The following is a 15,715-nucleotide window of genomic DNA, read 5'->3' on the forward strand; positions in this document are numbered from 1 at the left end:
AGTATAAATGACAGGAGTTATAATTGTTAACATACATGTGATACCTACATGAAAACTAGAATTTGCTGCTCTGCAAAATCTTTCCTTGGAAAATAAAAGAGTCTAGCAGAGCAAGCAATAAACTGTACGTGTCAGACAGAAGCAACTTAAGTCTATTTGGACAAGTGACATTTACACGTTTAGAGCTTGGATGTAAGAGTTTATGAGGAGACTGTGAAGGCAACACACGTTTGGGAAGAGGAGGAGGAGCTGAGCCAGAGCTTGACATGTGGGAATGACTCAAGTTTTTTTACACATTCCAAGCATTGTTTCCTCCTCCTCCTCCTCCTCCTACGCCTCCTCCGCCTCCTCCCTGGTCCAGTCCCAGGCACTGAGGCCAAGGATTTTCCAGGGCTGGGGGGAGATGGAGCAGATGATGGATCAAGGAAGAGGAAAGATGACTCGCACTTTCCTCTTTTGCCATTTTAAGAGTGATTCTCTCCTTCACCAGCTAAATAAACAAGAGTTGGAGGGGCATGGTCGTATACTTTCAAACTGTCTCTCAGGGTTCTCTACAATATGCCTGCACTCCTCACCAGCAGGACAGTACCATGCTTGTCTGTAGAGATTATCTGAGGAGTTACCAGATTAAAATGGAGAGAATATTTCATTTCAAACTATTAATGTTAATGTCTACTTTTGCACAAGGTGCTGGAACAACAAATTAAAAACCTTTACCCTTAAGGGTGTAAATATGGTGGGGGATAAAAGTTAGAAAAGTTCAAGTAAAGTTAAAACAACTGGTGAAACATTTACATGAGAGACATCAAAGCACGTTTGATCAAATTGACATTTTTATCATGACGACAAAGCACCACTGTCTTAGATGCATTTTCACCTCTGCTTTTTTTTGTCATGAGCCTTACTGTCAGTGCTTTGTGATGATTTGTACAGTGGGTTTTCTAGAAGTGCCTGACAGTGGTGGTGACAAGATGACTTTTGGATTTCTAAATATCAAGAAGTAAAATAAGGAAGTCCTGCATAAGACAAAAACATTTATTGACAGTTGTTGCTCTTTAGCTGCAATGAATTAAACATATGTCTTTGAGCCTTTTGCAAAATTACCAATATACTGTACTTTATTATATTGTCAGTAGAGCACACATACACACACAGACACACATTTAAAACTCACTTCATTCCAAAATGTGAGATCAGAGCGAACGAGTGAGAGACGGGGCAGTGTGAGTCAGGGTCGGCTGGAATAGATGAAGTGAAGTTTGAAGTGACTCACGGCAGCAGCAGAGTTGAAAATAAGGACATTTTCCCAGATGATGGAACAGGAAAAAAATACAAAGTGACCAGGACCCCAGCTGCAGGCAAGCTGCTCTACAGCTGACTGTAATATCTCAACTTAAAGATCTGTTCAGAAAATCAACAAGAGAATCGTAAAAAAACTAAAACAATTCCTGTTTCTCTTCTTTGACCAGAAACAATTTGAACTAAAGTCTAAACTGAACACAGGCTGAATAATAGAAAAACATACTCATAAAGAGGAAATTAAATGAGCATGAGTAAAAGTATGACTAAGTTTCAGATTTTAAAAGGTACCAAAAAAAACCTACAAGACAAAACTACAAGTCAGAGTAGTCACCTCTCACCTCAGACACCAAGGTCATCGTTGGCCGTCAGCAGCGACTCACTCAACTGAATACTTGAAATACTGAATATTGATTAGATAAGAGGGGGATTTGTGCCATCAGAAAACTATTTCAAAATCAATTGCTTATCTCTCTGTGGATAATAAAAAGAACTTCCATAAATGTTTATTGACCCGCAGGACGGAATACACTCATAAAATATAGCTCATTTGGGCCATAATAGTGCTTGTTATAGTGCTAACTGAAACCACTCAGGACACTGAGGCCACTCAATGCCAATTCAGCGCATGACGCCTGACTCATCCTCCCTTCCTCCCTCGTCTGGTCCAGGATCTGTGGCTCTCTGCTGGAGCTGCCTCCTCTCTCCTGTGTCACCCGGCTGCTCCTCGGGCAGGAAGCCGGCCAAGGCTGCAGACATGGCCCTTCTGAGGGGGAAGAGGGTGTTTGTACGTGGGTGATTCTCTGCAAAGACAGACTGGGTGTGAAGATTGTCTGGCAAGAAGAGGGCAGGAGGAGTGACACGGCGAGGGAGAACAGCCAGGCTGCATCTCTGATCCCGACAGTTCTGTCATGTCTTGCAACAAATTAGGTAAGAAGGCTAATAGGTGCTTTGAGGTGTGTGACACGTGTCAATGTATAAATTCAATGTGAGGTCAAATGTAATGACAGGGTATGAGCCATTACTTTTTTACATTTTATCCTTATCCGGGTTGTTGTTTTTACAGCTTTGGGCAAACATCAAAGGAAAACAGGGGCCGCAGCTAAGCTCATTATGCAAATGAGCTTTGGGTCCTACTGCAAACACTGTGCGGTACACACGAGAAAGATGATCCTACAAGTTATAAGGTAAACAACTTTAATTAGGTAGAGAGTGTCTCGATGGTCTCACAGCTCCATGGAGGTAGTTTTATGTCCCATCGTGCAACTAACACTTAACAGAGCCTGTGTGTCTTTATATGTTTATATTTAGCTATGCTAGCAGCATGGCTCTCAAGATGGGCAGCAGGTCAGCCATGTTGGTACAGACTAAAATATCCAAACATGATCATCATGGATAAATAAATATATACACTTCATTGTACTATTCTATGTATATATCAAACCTGCACACATCTCTATCCACCTGCACCATATATATAGTATATTAATTATATTAATCTCTATTTTGACATCCAGCAGCACCATATTATTCATAATGATCTATTTATAAGTCACCATGTTTCTGTTATTGTCAGCAAATATCCGCTACATTACTGTCATTCTACTGTTACATGAATAAGCTTCTCTCATGATCACATAAACTGTATATTCAGAAACGTTTTTTTTCTAAATCTATTGCATGTTTTCCTTTCGCAATGAAGGTATAAAGAAAACAAGCTGATATTTGATTAGCCTCTAGATTGTAATGATCACATGCTCTGTGAAGCATGGACTTTGACAATGCAAATGTAAAACTGAAACCCAATGTCCAGATATTACAGCAGTCAGCGACTCTGTATTATTAGTTCACTGTAGAAACCGACATTTCTCTCCTGTGGGAACCAAACATCTGTTAGGGACATTGTTGGATACAACACTGGGACACATGTGGCCATTGTGGACAGGAAGTCTCAGTTGGCAAAGAGGAAACAGGCATCAGTGAATGGAAACAGGAAGAGCTCATTCAACTTAAACACAAATACAGTGTTAGCAGCATGATAGCTCATGTCCAGGCTAACTGGCCAGCTCCTGATCAAACAATGGACACATTCGATTTGATAATCCGATTTACTAAAGGAGGATTTACAGCAGATTTTTCAGAAGTCATTTTGTAGCTCATTCCGCTGTTCTGGGCTAATACGACGACGAGTGGGAAAATACTCAAACCTGATACAGTCGGTGATTGTTTCCCAAAGCGTTAGGCAGCTCAGTGTCTGTGAATGAGCCACAGAACGCAAATTACAGCAGAGCTGCTCAATTAACTTAACCACTCCAAATCTTCTTAACTCCACATCTACTGTGAGTAAATGAGCTTAGGCGCTGACCAAGCACAATTCCAAACAGCGATGCATTACAGCAGATTAGCCACGTATTCTCCATTCGATAGAAGAGACTCGCCTTCAAAGCTCAGCTGGCAGAAGTTAGCAGATCTCTGTGTGACTAATCAGAAAGTGGAAATACAGCATTTCATTTTGCCAAAGACTCAAAATAGCAGCTTTAATATTTGTAATGCAAATTTAAGACGTGCAATCTGAGAGAGATTATTTTTAGCACTTGGATCTGGAGCACTGGCACCTAGTGTATCTAATTTTAGATTAGTTCAAACATATTTCCAGTAAGTCGTGAACCGATCCAAAGAAACCGAACGCTCACATGATGTAAATACATTTATTGAAAACACAAAAACACATTTTCACAAAGAGAAAAAAAACATAAATGGCACATTTCTCTTTAGCGGAGCATGAAAACAGATGGTCTGCTTACATTTTTTGGATATGGTGAATACAAACCCACAGACATATTTTTCTTTGATCAGATACAAACTGTTTGACAGTGGTTTAGATATTGTTGTGGAGGCATTTTGCTATAAATGGACGGTGAAAGACAGAACAGGAGCAAAGACTGACAGAAAATCGTTTTTATGTCCTGTCGTCTGATTATTATATAAAACAGACACATTGTTTTTTCGTGTGAAAGAAAAAAAGTGTAAAAAAACAATAAATAAATATGAAAGGCTACATCACCTACATCACTTTAGCAGAGTAACAAAAGACATTTTAAAGTTGGTATAACGGACAGCGTCACGGAGCAAGGCATCGAACTGGAAACAGCTTCTGCTAAAAGTCGCTCGAACCATCAGATCAGGTGACGTAGTCCAATTGTCCAATTATCTGGAGAGAGAAAAGAGAAGAGTTATAACTGATTCCCTGCTGAAATTACAGTAATATCCAACAGTGCTGTAACAATCAAACCACCATCAGAAAAGATGATAAAAATTAAGCTGTTTTGTCAGACTGGGAAAGAGATTTTAAGGACAAATTTGGCTTCCAGTATATTCTAGCATTGGTTTTAAGATTTTATTGCGGACATATAAGGCTGGACTTGAACCAAAGTACATTTCAGATCTTTTGACACCGTATGTGCCCTGTCGTAAGTAACCTGAGGTCACCAGTGAAGGCCCTAGTCACATTTCCACAGTCCCAGCTGAGGTCCAGAGGTGACCAGGCCTTTTTCTGTTTGGACTCCCACTCTTTGGAACAATCTCCTTGAGGAGATCTGTCTGGCAAACTCCTGATCATCTTTTAAATCTCTCTTATAGACACATTTTTGTAGATGTGCTTTCTCCTATTTTCGATCTTGCCGACAATTCTAATCATTTTATATTGTTTTGTTTAATCTTGTTTTTACCCTTTTCTCATCTGTAACATTTTTTATTTTTGTATGAAATGCTGTGTGATCTTCAAATAGCTTTCAATTGTCTCATATTGCTTTTTTTAATTTATTGTTTGCCTTCATTTTTTATTTAAACTGTGTTTTAAAATGTGTTATATAAGTTAAGTTTATTATAATTTTAGAAACTGTTAACTTTGTGATTGGTATTCCTCTATTAATGCTTATATTAAATGACAAAAAGATTAATAATACAAAGTTGAAATAAAGCATCCGTTACCTGTCTAGACGGTTGACGACGTCTCTCACAGTGTTGACGAGATTCTCGTGTTCTTGCGGGTTACTGACAATGACGCTGTGGAGCTTCTTCATGTAGGAGTCAATGGATTCAAGAGTGGGCGTCTCTCCGCTACCTGCAGGACAACAAGCATGTGACGTCAGCACAAGAGTTTCTTGAGTTTATGGATTTGTTTTTCAGATGAAATGTGCGTGTGGGCCAACACGAACCTTCAAAGGTTCTATTTTGTTATCAATAAAATATGATACCTTAAGACAAATCAGTTTTTATTTGTTTGTAAGCAAACAACTGGACTGATTTCCATAAAACACAATGTAAGGATTGTAAGATGTGTCAGGGAAGAACAAGTGAAATTTTGGAGCGGATCTAAATTTCTGTAACATCGTGATATAGGGTGTTTTTCAACATTTTCACAGTTTTTCTAGGGAATAACGCAGAGATCTTGAAAAAATATGGCACATTAAGTGAAGTTATATCCATGAGTGTGTGAAATCTAGTGCAGCTTGATTGACTTTAAGAAGACTGCTGGGCCTTGGTGGGGTGTGCTCCTCTCATTCTAGTCACTGTTCAGTTTTTTTCTGTGTTCAAAGACGAGAAACGTCCCGACAGTGGATCAAAGATTCCAACTATCTGGGTTATTATCAGGCTGAGGACAACCATCTTCTTCGAATATTTTCAAATTTTCATTCTAAAAGTTGTCATAGTTAAAATCTGTCAAATTAAACCTGTCAAAATAAAGTATTAAAGACCTCACACTGTAAAATCTAGTTAAACTAAATAAAAAAATTAAAATTAATGGCACAATTATGAATGAAAAGAAAAAAAAGATTGGCCTTGGAAAACTCAGAGGAAAACACGCTCACACTCGGGAGAAGCTTTGATGTTACCGGTTATTAATTTATTGATGCTTTCTCCTAAACAGAAACAGAAAGTGTTTCCCCGAGGCTACGTCTAAATGGCTTTGGCAATCATCTTTCCATCATCAGGCTTATGAAACACTTCCAGCAGCGTTGTGTCAATTTGTGCTGTTGGCATACTCGGTGTCTCTGCTGTGTGAGCAAGAAACTCAAATAGGTGTGGAAGAAAGACAAATTCAAGAGCTCAGCAGAGGGTTTGAATGATAAAACAAGTATAAACAAAGTGGGAGCACATTCTATAAATTCAAATAATGAATTGGTTCAAATTAAAAGGGATTTACTACTGAACATCTGTTTACCAATGAGAATCAAGGCAGAGAGGAATCATAGTCAATACACTCACATTCACTCCTACATTATTATTTATGTTTCCCCATCCTAGTGTGTGACTCAACCAATATCTTTGCACAGTGTGTTTGTGTCTGGGGATGGATCACTGCTAAGGGATATCAAATCAATACAGGTTCATAATGTGCTTTGATCAGCATCAGCACATCTTAAGCCCAAGAGCCACACAGCAAACTTCCAGAGATAAAAGCAAAGCTGCGCTATTTTATTTTGTCACACTCAGCACAATATTGATTAATGAAGAAGTGTGTTTCATTTTTGTATCAGAACTGACGATCCGAGCACTGTCGTTACGCACGAGATGTAAAGTCGATATCAGCAAATATTCGACAAACTTAAAAGGCTGCAGAAATGTCGAACAAAAATAGTCATCTAGGACGGTGTTGAGTCACTCATCGATTAATTCATTTTTATTTAAACAATTAAAAAGAAAAATAGAATTTCACTATATTTTAATAGGTGAAAACCACACATTCACATTGTAATTTAGGGAGCACACTAAAGACGTTTGATGATATATGTACTTCATGTTGTCATCACCTACCTATACTTGACATTCATTGGTTTGTGATGGGCGTGCATCTGATGACGGTGTGCAAGGGGGGGTTTGGTATTGTTTGAATTCTTACCAACATTGGTGCTAAATCAATATTTTTTTTTTCTCGATACAATGCGAGAACCAGAATGATACTGAATCCATTGACAATCATTATTAATGGTTAAATAAGAGTTTATGGGCTGATTTTTCTGCACATGTCTGTTATCAGGAAAAAACAAGCAATAACCAGGTGTGTCAGGGACAGGGCAACTCAAACACAATGCAGCTTATATTAACTGCATTGAGCTTGAGTCGGAAACCAACACTCATACTAAACCATGGTTCAGTATGAACCTGACTGAGACCAACACTTTAGATCGCACAGAATGTTGGTCTGCTGGTCCAGATTGTGGTCCAAGGCACTTTTCACACGTTATTTTGGTTCTGACTAAATTGACCAAAAAGGTAGGTGTGAAAGCGCCCCAAGACTTATTTAAAGACTTACTTACTTATCACATGGAACTTTTTTGTTCAATTGTAACTGTGGGGGTCAATTCACAGAAAAAATTGGCTCTGGTGCAGTTTGCTGTTCCCACCTGGCAGAGGTACAGTGGAGAAACTGGAGGCGAGCGCCTGGCGCAGGGTCTCCAGGTGCTGGTGGAGAAGCCCGTTGCGTCCCCTCTCCTGCATCACATCACCCTCCAGCCTATCTACCGCCCCGCGCATGCTCTCCACATGCTTCTGCAGCGCTGCGTTACGCTCCTCGTACTCCATGTTGGTCTTGCGCAGCTGCCGCATCTCGGCTTCACGTGCTGTTGAGGAAAACACACACAAACAGGAACAGAAACAAAAGGTAGATCAAAAGAGGAGTCCAAAGAGATGAGGCAGCAAGATCTGAACAGCTGGGGTCAGCATGAATTTTTAATTTGCTCTAAGAGGTGTCTTCTTTTTAAGCTTTGGGCATCACTATTCTGGGACCATGCAGCGTTATGAAATAAAGTTGTGTTGAGGTAGAAGAGGACTCTGTATCGAAACACTTAGGACAAAAAAAGTCACAGCACACAAAGTGCAAAGTATTTCTCAGCAACACAGCGCACGGTTCAGCCTCTTTACCTTTGCTGTGGTTAAGAAACTCCTCGGTGAAGATGGGGATGTCAAACACAGTTCTGTCCTTCCCTTCTGCATCCTTCTGTTAACAGCCAGAGACAGTGAGAGGGAAGGAGATAAGCTGAACAGTGAATCCATTTGGCAACACAGACTGACAGCGAGAGGTGGTCATTCATCTCGCCGGCCTGTTGGCGGGCCAGTAAATTGATTTCATTTCTGGCCACAGGGGAAATACAGCGATACAGTTTAAGAAATGAGGAGGTGGAGGTATTTTTCATCTACAGTGCTGCTACAATATCAAAGACTCTGAAATGGTTTGCAACAATTTGAACTAAAAAGACGCACAATGATCCTTCCCTCCTCCGAAAGAATGCATCGCCTCCTTAATTCCCAACATAATGAAATGAAATGGGGAATTCTGTGTCCTTTGAAATGTAAAAGGGAAAAACACTGGAATGCCCACAGGAAGGGTAATTCCAACGAAGTCTCCTTGGCTCTAACCCTTCAGAGTATCCTGAGACACTCGCAAAAGGAAACTCGTTTAATCATAGGCAGAACTTCATAAAAATGAATTACACACTTTATTAAAAGCCATGTGTTTGGATCACAGAGCACCAGAGCAGATTAACCCAGCTTCGGTGACATGGCAGTGAGTGCTTCATGCAAGACGAGGGAAAACACAAACACAAACACCAACAGATTTACAGGTTCTTAAGTGAGAAAATAGCCGAAACAAACTTTCAACAAAGCAAACGCTAAATCATTATCATTTGATCCTCCTGATAGGTATTGTTCATTCTTTCCTTGGACAGAAACTGAGGAGCAAACACTTAACTACGTTATGAGAGTTAGAGGAGGATTTCTTGACTTAATGAAATATGATGTTTGGTTCTTCAGGAGAGCGATGGTGAGTGTGATAAGACAGGAAGCAGTTACTGACCTCATGAAGAGCTTCGTTGGCTACCTGGTGTCCAGCATCTGGAGAGGAAGGACAGAATTATGTAAGAGGACAGCAGATGATTTTTTTGTGTAGCGTGCATTTATCACATTGTGAAATGCTAAAACACATTAAAGGAATCCAAAATATCCCATTACTCCTTTTCTTTTTGTTGCAGAGGCAGAGCTGTTTATGTCATCAACATTTTTGATACTTAAAGTGAGATTTATCCAGCGTAACAAAACGGGAACGGGTAATACAGACCATGTGTTGTGAGAGCAAAGTCACGGCTCCTTGTCTTCAGGCTGAACTATCACTTCTAACCTGAACTCCTCTGAACTTGTGAAGTATCCACTTTCCTTGCCATGTTTCCACAGACTGAGCGAAGCTAATGATCTTTTCTGAGTTGCTACAACAAATACTGGGACATCGATTAAGTTTAGTAAATCAAAATACTACGTTTCAAATTTAAGCAGCTGCTACATTAACATATATAAAAGTTTTTCAACAAGATCAACGTTTTCAACTACAGAGGAATCTTGAGCAGTTTAAAGACATGAACACCCCTCAAAATGTCCACACGGTGGGTCGAGATTTTGTCTAGAGTTCACATGTGAGGGACTTTCTCTACTCAGGTGCGTTCAGGACAATCTCTGCAGTGTCCAGGTGAGGGGTGACGCATCATGTGGGAGGGAGGTGGTAGCAAGTAAATTCTGCTGTAGATATTACATGTTTTTGTTTACAAGACAATGACACCACCATCGCCAAAAACTCTTTTCGAAGTTGGAATCTTATCAGTGCATGGACAGAGATGTGTAAGACTAATTTTAAACGGAAAACAGAAATTGCAACATTCTTAATACTGTGCTGCAGTGTAGAGCTGTCAACATTGGCCAAAAGTGACATTTAAAAACTCAAAAAAATTGGACTGAAGAGGTTTTCTCCTTCAAGTCTGTCCCAAATACCCCGGAGAAGCTGGCTATCGAGTTTGTCAAAAATGCCGGCGCGGCCGATGGGCAAGAGACCAGTTTTGGGTCCTTGTCAAGCTGCATGGCAGACTTGCTCTCGTTGGAAAGTGGAGTGCAACCATTAACAGCAAAGTCACCTTCATTGGGGAGACCCGAAAGAGAGACAGCAAAACTTTTTTATAATCACACGGTGGAAAGAAATCCGTACCGTCCATAGCTTTAGCGTAGATAGTCTTAAATAGACTGTGATTCCCCAGCTGCACTCCTTCATCGTCCACGCCTCCGAGTTCTGGTAAATCAGGATGTGCTCATTTGGGGTCATATTTTGTGACCCATCCCTTTCTGTGCCCTCTGCTTACACAGTTTTACACTCTACTGGGCAAATCCAAAGTTTTTCCAAACCCAAATTTTTAAATTGCTCAGATTTAAACTGCAAATACACGGTCTGAGTGGCCGAGCTGGGGTGTGAACTCTCTGCCATCATTACCACACAGTTGAATTATTCGCTTGTTTCAGTTTAACCTACATTTCACTTAATTCAAAGGGATGTCATGTGACTCCTGTCCATCATGCAGCCCACTCCTTACTGAGAGCACGACCACAGCTGTCTGCAGAGCTGCTTTTCCACAGCTGAGGGTTCATTTTCTCTCTGTATTTTTACAATTAAATAATATAAAAGGTATTTAGAATATTTGTTGTCAGCTTTACTGCAGTGTATGCCAGATTCATCTTTTTATCTTATCTACTAATTCCAGAAATCGCTGTCTGTCTGTATGTGGAGAACCATTCTTATCAGCTTCACACTGCAGAGTCAAATTTGGTGCGATGTGTTCACACAATACATTTAACATTTACAACATTTTAATAAACTGGTGACCAGCATTCTGTAGTAGCAATGGCTGGGACTCATCAATATAAGTGATGTAGGCATTCATGACAACAACAACAACTGATTCTCAAGTTCAGGTTCTGCGAGTTGAGTCCAGCTTCACCGAACAGCAGCCGGGTCTTTACTTTGCCGCGGCTGAAGTACTGTACCAGCATTAACACAGGCCAAGTTAACAGCCCATTCACAACAGGCAGGTTTAAACGGGCTCTGCACTAGTTCACCGGGGGGGGAAAAGCTTGTTTGTCCAATCATCATCACACATATGAAGAATTTGTGTTTCCTACAACGTTTTAAATTGTACAAATTCAAATGATTGTCGGCTTACGGTGAACGAATTACGCTTTAGTGTTTGAAGCTAACTTGCCAACCTGCTGCTATTGTAACCAGATCTCACCTCCCCTGTGCCGCTTGCCCTTTTGCTTCTCCTGGACCTTCCTGGTGAAATGTTTGTAGGCCTCCGTCTTCTGGTACTTCTCCAGCTCCCTCATATAACGCTCCTTATCTCGCTCTGCCTCCTCCAAGTATCGCTATTGGGATGAGAGGGTGAAAGTGAATGCGAGAGGAGTAAGGTCCAAAAGGTCAGAAATGAGATTTGGTGAAACATGGAGGAGGATTGCTGGTGAGATGACACGATTAGTGCGAGAAATTACGCCTAAAAAGGCTAAATTTGTTTCAATAGATGAAAATCAGTCATTTCCAGAGTTAGTAACATAAATTCAATTGTGTTCACATGCTCGCAAACAAAATGACATCTTGTGATTTAATTAGTTAGAAAAGCTTATAAAACCATCTTTATGCAAAGACTTTGTCTCAGGATACTGGACCACCTGTGAACTCTGTGTAAAACAATCACAAGGAACAAATCAGTACAAATGTTGTCTGTCTGTCTGTCTCTGTCCCACCCGACTAGGCCCCGACCTTTTTAATTTTATCTGGAAAAGGTCAGAAAATGTAAAAGTTCTAACTTTGAATAATAAACACACTTTTTATGCTAAACGAGGATGTGATGTGTGACTGTGAAGACAGCTGTGAATAAATACAGGCTTTAATATCAATGTCATTAATATGACAGGTAGGATTTTGTTCATTCACATTCTGCCATGTTTTGAAAAGTCAAAGTCAGTGGTATTAGACAGATGTCTTTGCAGTTGGAATAACAGATTCTTATTAAGTCTTCCTCTTACTGTTAATGTCTCTGTTTATCAAAACCCTGACAGGTTTTGCTCACTCCTACAATTTTGCTGCATAATTCGATACCAATACTTATTCAAATGTTAAGCACTTTGAATGTTAGCCTGTGAATGGTAACCTAGGAAGCAAAGAAACAGCGAACTTTGGCACAGTTTTCCTCACAATGATGTGCTCAGTGTGCGATCCTGTCAGGAACGTCTTCACTGACCTGCTTCTCCTCGGGGGGCAGCTTGCTCCACTCGTTGCCCAGCATCCTGGTAATCTCTGGGAAGGGCACGTCTGGACGCTCGGCCCGTAGCTGCTCCCGTCTGTCGTTCATGAAGCGCACGTAGCCCGTCAGGGGCGCTTTGGGTGCGTTGCTGTCCTTCATTGGCTTCTTCCTCTTCCTCCCCTTGGTCCAGCTGCCACGTCGGGGCTTCTGCAAAGATAACAAAAGCAGATATGTTTTGAAGGTTCGGGTAGCCGGCCTCCCAAGTCACACACTGACTGGACATTCTTGGGAGTTTGAATTGGAAAAATTGCAAATTGTGTTACTTGATATCTGCGTGCTGAGCTCTTACCTCGTCTCCGTTTCTCTGGCTGTTGCTGTCGGCATTGGCTCCAGGAGAGCCTGTCTGCTCCTCCATCACTACAGGGGCGATCTACTGGAAAACAATGGGACATGTCAGAAGAGCTCATATTAGCATAGTAACAGCTACGAATCTAACTGGCATAAATGTGTGATCGGGGAAGATCTGTGATTAGTAAAGGTAATGTTTCTAGAGGAGGCCAATACACAACATGGAGCCACACATTGCTGTATAATGATGGTGGTATAAAGCATGTTGAGGTCTTTGATTGAGGCGTGGAGACATTATCACCAGGGAGATTCCCCAGTCAGGAAGTTCACTGCAGACAAGTCTCTCTACAGTTGTATCGCATTTCTGACTTTTACTCCAAACTCCTCCCTTCCTTGGCTTGACACCCTCTCTTGGCTGGTCCCATTTCCTCTGATACAAATGTCTCGCAGCTATCAATCATTACTGAGTGAGTGAATGAAAAACCCCTCTTTCCAATCATATTCACTCTTAAAAAAAGTAGCCTACTATTTTCAAAAGGAGGGAGAAGTTTCCCACTGCCTTATTACTTAAGTTGAGTCAGAGAGGGAACGGATACATGCTGCAAAACTCCCTGAAAGAAATTCTCCAGCTTAACGTCTGATCTCAGTTTTAAAGACTATTAATAGTGTGCAGGTCTTAGCATAAATTACAATTTTTATTATAAAACATATCAAAAATGTATACAGATTTTTCACTCTTAAAACCACTTTAAGAAACACAATATTGTCTATTTTTAAAAGTAAAAAATGAATTGACAGAGCATCTATTTAATCAGTTCGCTGCTGACTCAGCGTAGTTTTGAGCTCTTCGTTGACCCCTCCTAAATCGTTATGTGGGAAGTGAGCCTCCGTATCCTGGATGTGGTTTTCTGCCACTAACTACTGTGGGAAAAGTCACAGAGGAATTAGCCCTTCTACCACAAAAAAAGGCTGTTTGGGAGGATAATGTGTGGGTAGAATCCCCCTCCTCACAGCAAACAGTTCAGATACGCAGGGGGTTGTGTTTCAAACACTGCTGTAAGAGATCCAGCCAAACAACAGAAGTCAACATGTGTCACCTAATCTGTGAAACATATTTGAGACAGAAATAAAATCAGCCTTAAGAAATTGAAACTAGGACTGCAAGATGCTTAAAGGTTCAGTGTGTAAGATTTAGGGGAAAGGGACCTATTGGCAGAAATTGTATATAAATTAATTCCAGTGATGTTTTCACTAGTGTGTTTCACCTCATTTGTATGAATTGTTGTTTCCATTACCCGAGAATGGGGCCCTATATATTTAAATACTTAATATTTACATCGGGAGCGGGTCCTCTCTACGGAGGCCAGCATGTTATTTATTTTTTTACAATAGCCCAAACTGGACAAACTTAACACCTTTTGAGTTTTCATGACAACTGAAGGCTACCACAGGTTCTCTTTCAGGTTTGGGAGGGTGAGGTGAGGGGTATTCAGCTGCAACATGCAGCTTCACCACTAGATGTCACTACATTCTACACACTTAACCTTTAAGCTTACTGATAATAATAATAATAATAATAATGACGATAATAATAATAATATTTTCAAAGGCTGCATAAAGAGAGTAACATGCATTAGATCAATATGAGAATGAAGGCGATGCAGTACCACCCTCTGCTGGATGAGATCGCACACTGCACGATGCAACGACAAACTGCATAGTTTACCCTGGACAGTCTGACATAACATTACAACGTGATGTTTCACAGATTTAGTTTTTACCATAGTGAAACTTTAAAACCATATTATGTGTTTTTAAATTGCACATGGCTGCAGCACGTTGAGGAATTTGAATGTCTGTATTCTACACTATTGCTACAAGGGACACTTGGCCGACAGACATCAGACTATTCTTATTTACTAGATTACTCACCACAAAGAAACTGAACACAACTATAATAATCCATATGATATTTCCTGATATGCAGCTCCTACTGTTGGCTGTGGTGTGTTCAGACACGCAACACTCTCTGCTCCACAGCGTCGGCTAACGCTAACTAAACGCTACAATACAGAAAGCAAGCGCTGAGGTCCGTGTGTTATCATGTTGTCATATCGGCGGGAGGGTGATGAGAATAATAATCAACTCAGCGTGGTGTGTAATAATTAACTGAGATGATGTCAAGAGTCAATCAAACCGTATGAGCGGTTAGCAAAGCCGCACAGCTGTTAGCTAGCGGTGCTACCACATCAACCACAGCAGCTGCGACATGCGATCTGCAGCGCTGCGACTTGTCTCTGTCCTACAGGCACGTTTCTGGTAAGAACACAGACTGACGCCATCTCATGCAAGAGCACAGCCATGTTTCACTTATCACTAAAGGGAACAATGGTCAAGCACAGGCATGTTGGAGCTCTGAGCTAACAGCGAGCCGTGCAGCTAGCTAGCTTCAGCCAGGGGACGGGGAGCTAACGCCACACTTTGCTCTAACTCGTTAAGATGCGATTGAAAACATTGTTTCACGATATATCTGATGTAGACACAGTAACAATAACCAATGGAAACGAACCGTAGCCTGAGATTAGGTGATCGCGGTCTGTCCAGGTGCTTTACTTAATCAAAACAATACAGCAGCCTCCACATAGACCCTGAGCACATAGAAGACACGTCAAGTCCTATGTTTACATTTGACATGCTATCTCTGCCTGTGTGTTGTAATGTGTTGTCAAATTTGAGCTGGTGCTTCATCGACGTCACCAAGGTCATAACATCTAATCAAATACATCGTCATTAAAAAATATTAAAGGAAACAAACACAAAACAGCCAATTGAATGTAACCCCCACTACAGCAAACTGCTCTAGACAGTCTACTTCTGTACTCTTCTTGGCTGCTGATCTTCTTCTACGTGACACATAAGTGTATTTTAGGACATTGCTTCCCCCTAGCGGTAAA

General features: G+C 40.8%; 1 protein-coding gene and 1 long non-coding RNA gene across 4 annotated transcripts; one reads left to right on the top strand and one right to left on the bottom strand.

Annotated features, from left to right (window-relative positions):
* The first annotated feature begins 2,028 nt into the window (after nt 1-2,028).
* LOC118109679 lies at nt 2,029-9,252 on the top strand. The gene is made up of 3 exons (XR_004696843.2): nt 2,029-2,229; nt 2,366-2,486; nt 9,115-9,252. It is a non-coding gene; the product is annotated as an uncharacterized LOC118109679 (long non-coding RNA).
* hmg20a (high mobility group 20A) lies at nt 3,994-15,459 on the bottom strand. 3 transcript variants are annotated; one of them, XM_035156986.2, is made up of 9 exons: nt 15,331-15,459; nt 12,763-12,843; nt 12,411-12,620; nt 11,406-11,538; nt 9,158-9,195; nt 8,224-8,299; nt 7,707-7,922; nt 5,290-5,422; nt 3,994-4,510 (listed from the first exon to the last, which is right to left on the bottom strand). In XM_035156986.2, exons 2-9 carry the CDS (start codon nt 12,826-12,828, stop codon nt 4,507-4,509), a joined length of 876 nt encoding a protein of 291 aa, XP_035012877.1. In that variant the 5' UTR covers nt 12,829-12,843; nt 15,331-15,459; the 3' UTR covers nt 3,994-4,506. The 3 variants fall into 3 exon arrangements, with proteins under 3 accessions (XP_035012877.1, XP_035012879.1, XP_035012878.1); XM_035156988.2 differs by having other exon boundaries at nt 12,763-12,846; nt 15,331-15,427; XM_035156987.2 differs by lacking the exon at nt 3,994-4,510 and having other exon boundaries at nt 5,286-5,422.
* Nucleotides 15,460-15,715: the final 256 nt, after the last annotated feature.

The sequence above is a fragment of the Hippoglossus stenolepis genome, chromosome 5 (genome assembly GCF_022539355.2).
Source record: "Hippoglossus stenolepis isolate QCI-W04-F060 chromosome 5, HSTE1.2, whole genome shotgun sequence".
Classification (NCBI taxonomy): Eukaryota; Metazoa; Chordata; class Actinopteri; order Pleuronectiformes; family Pleuronectidae; genus Hippoglossus; species Hippoglossus stenolepis.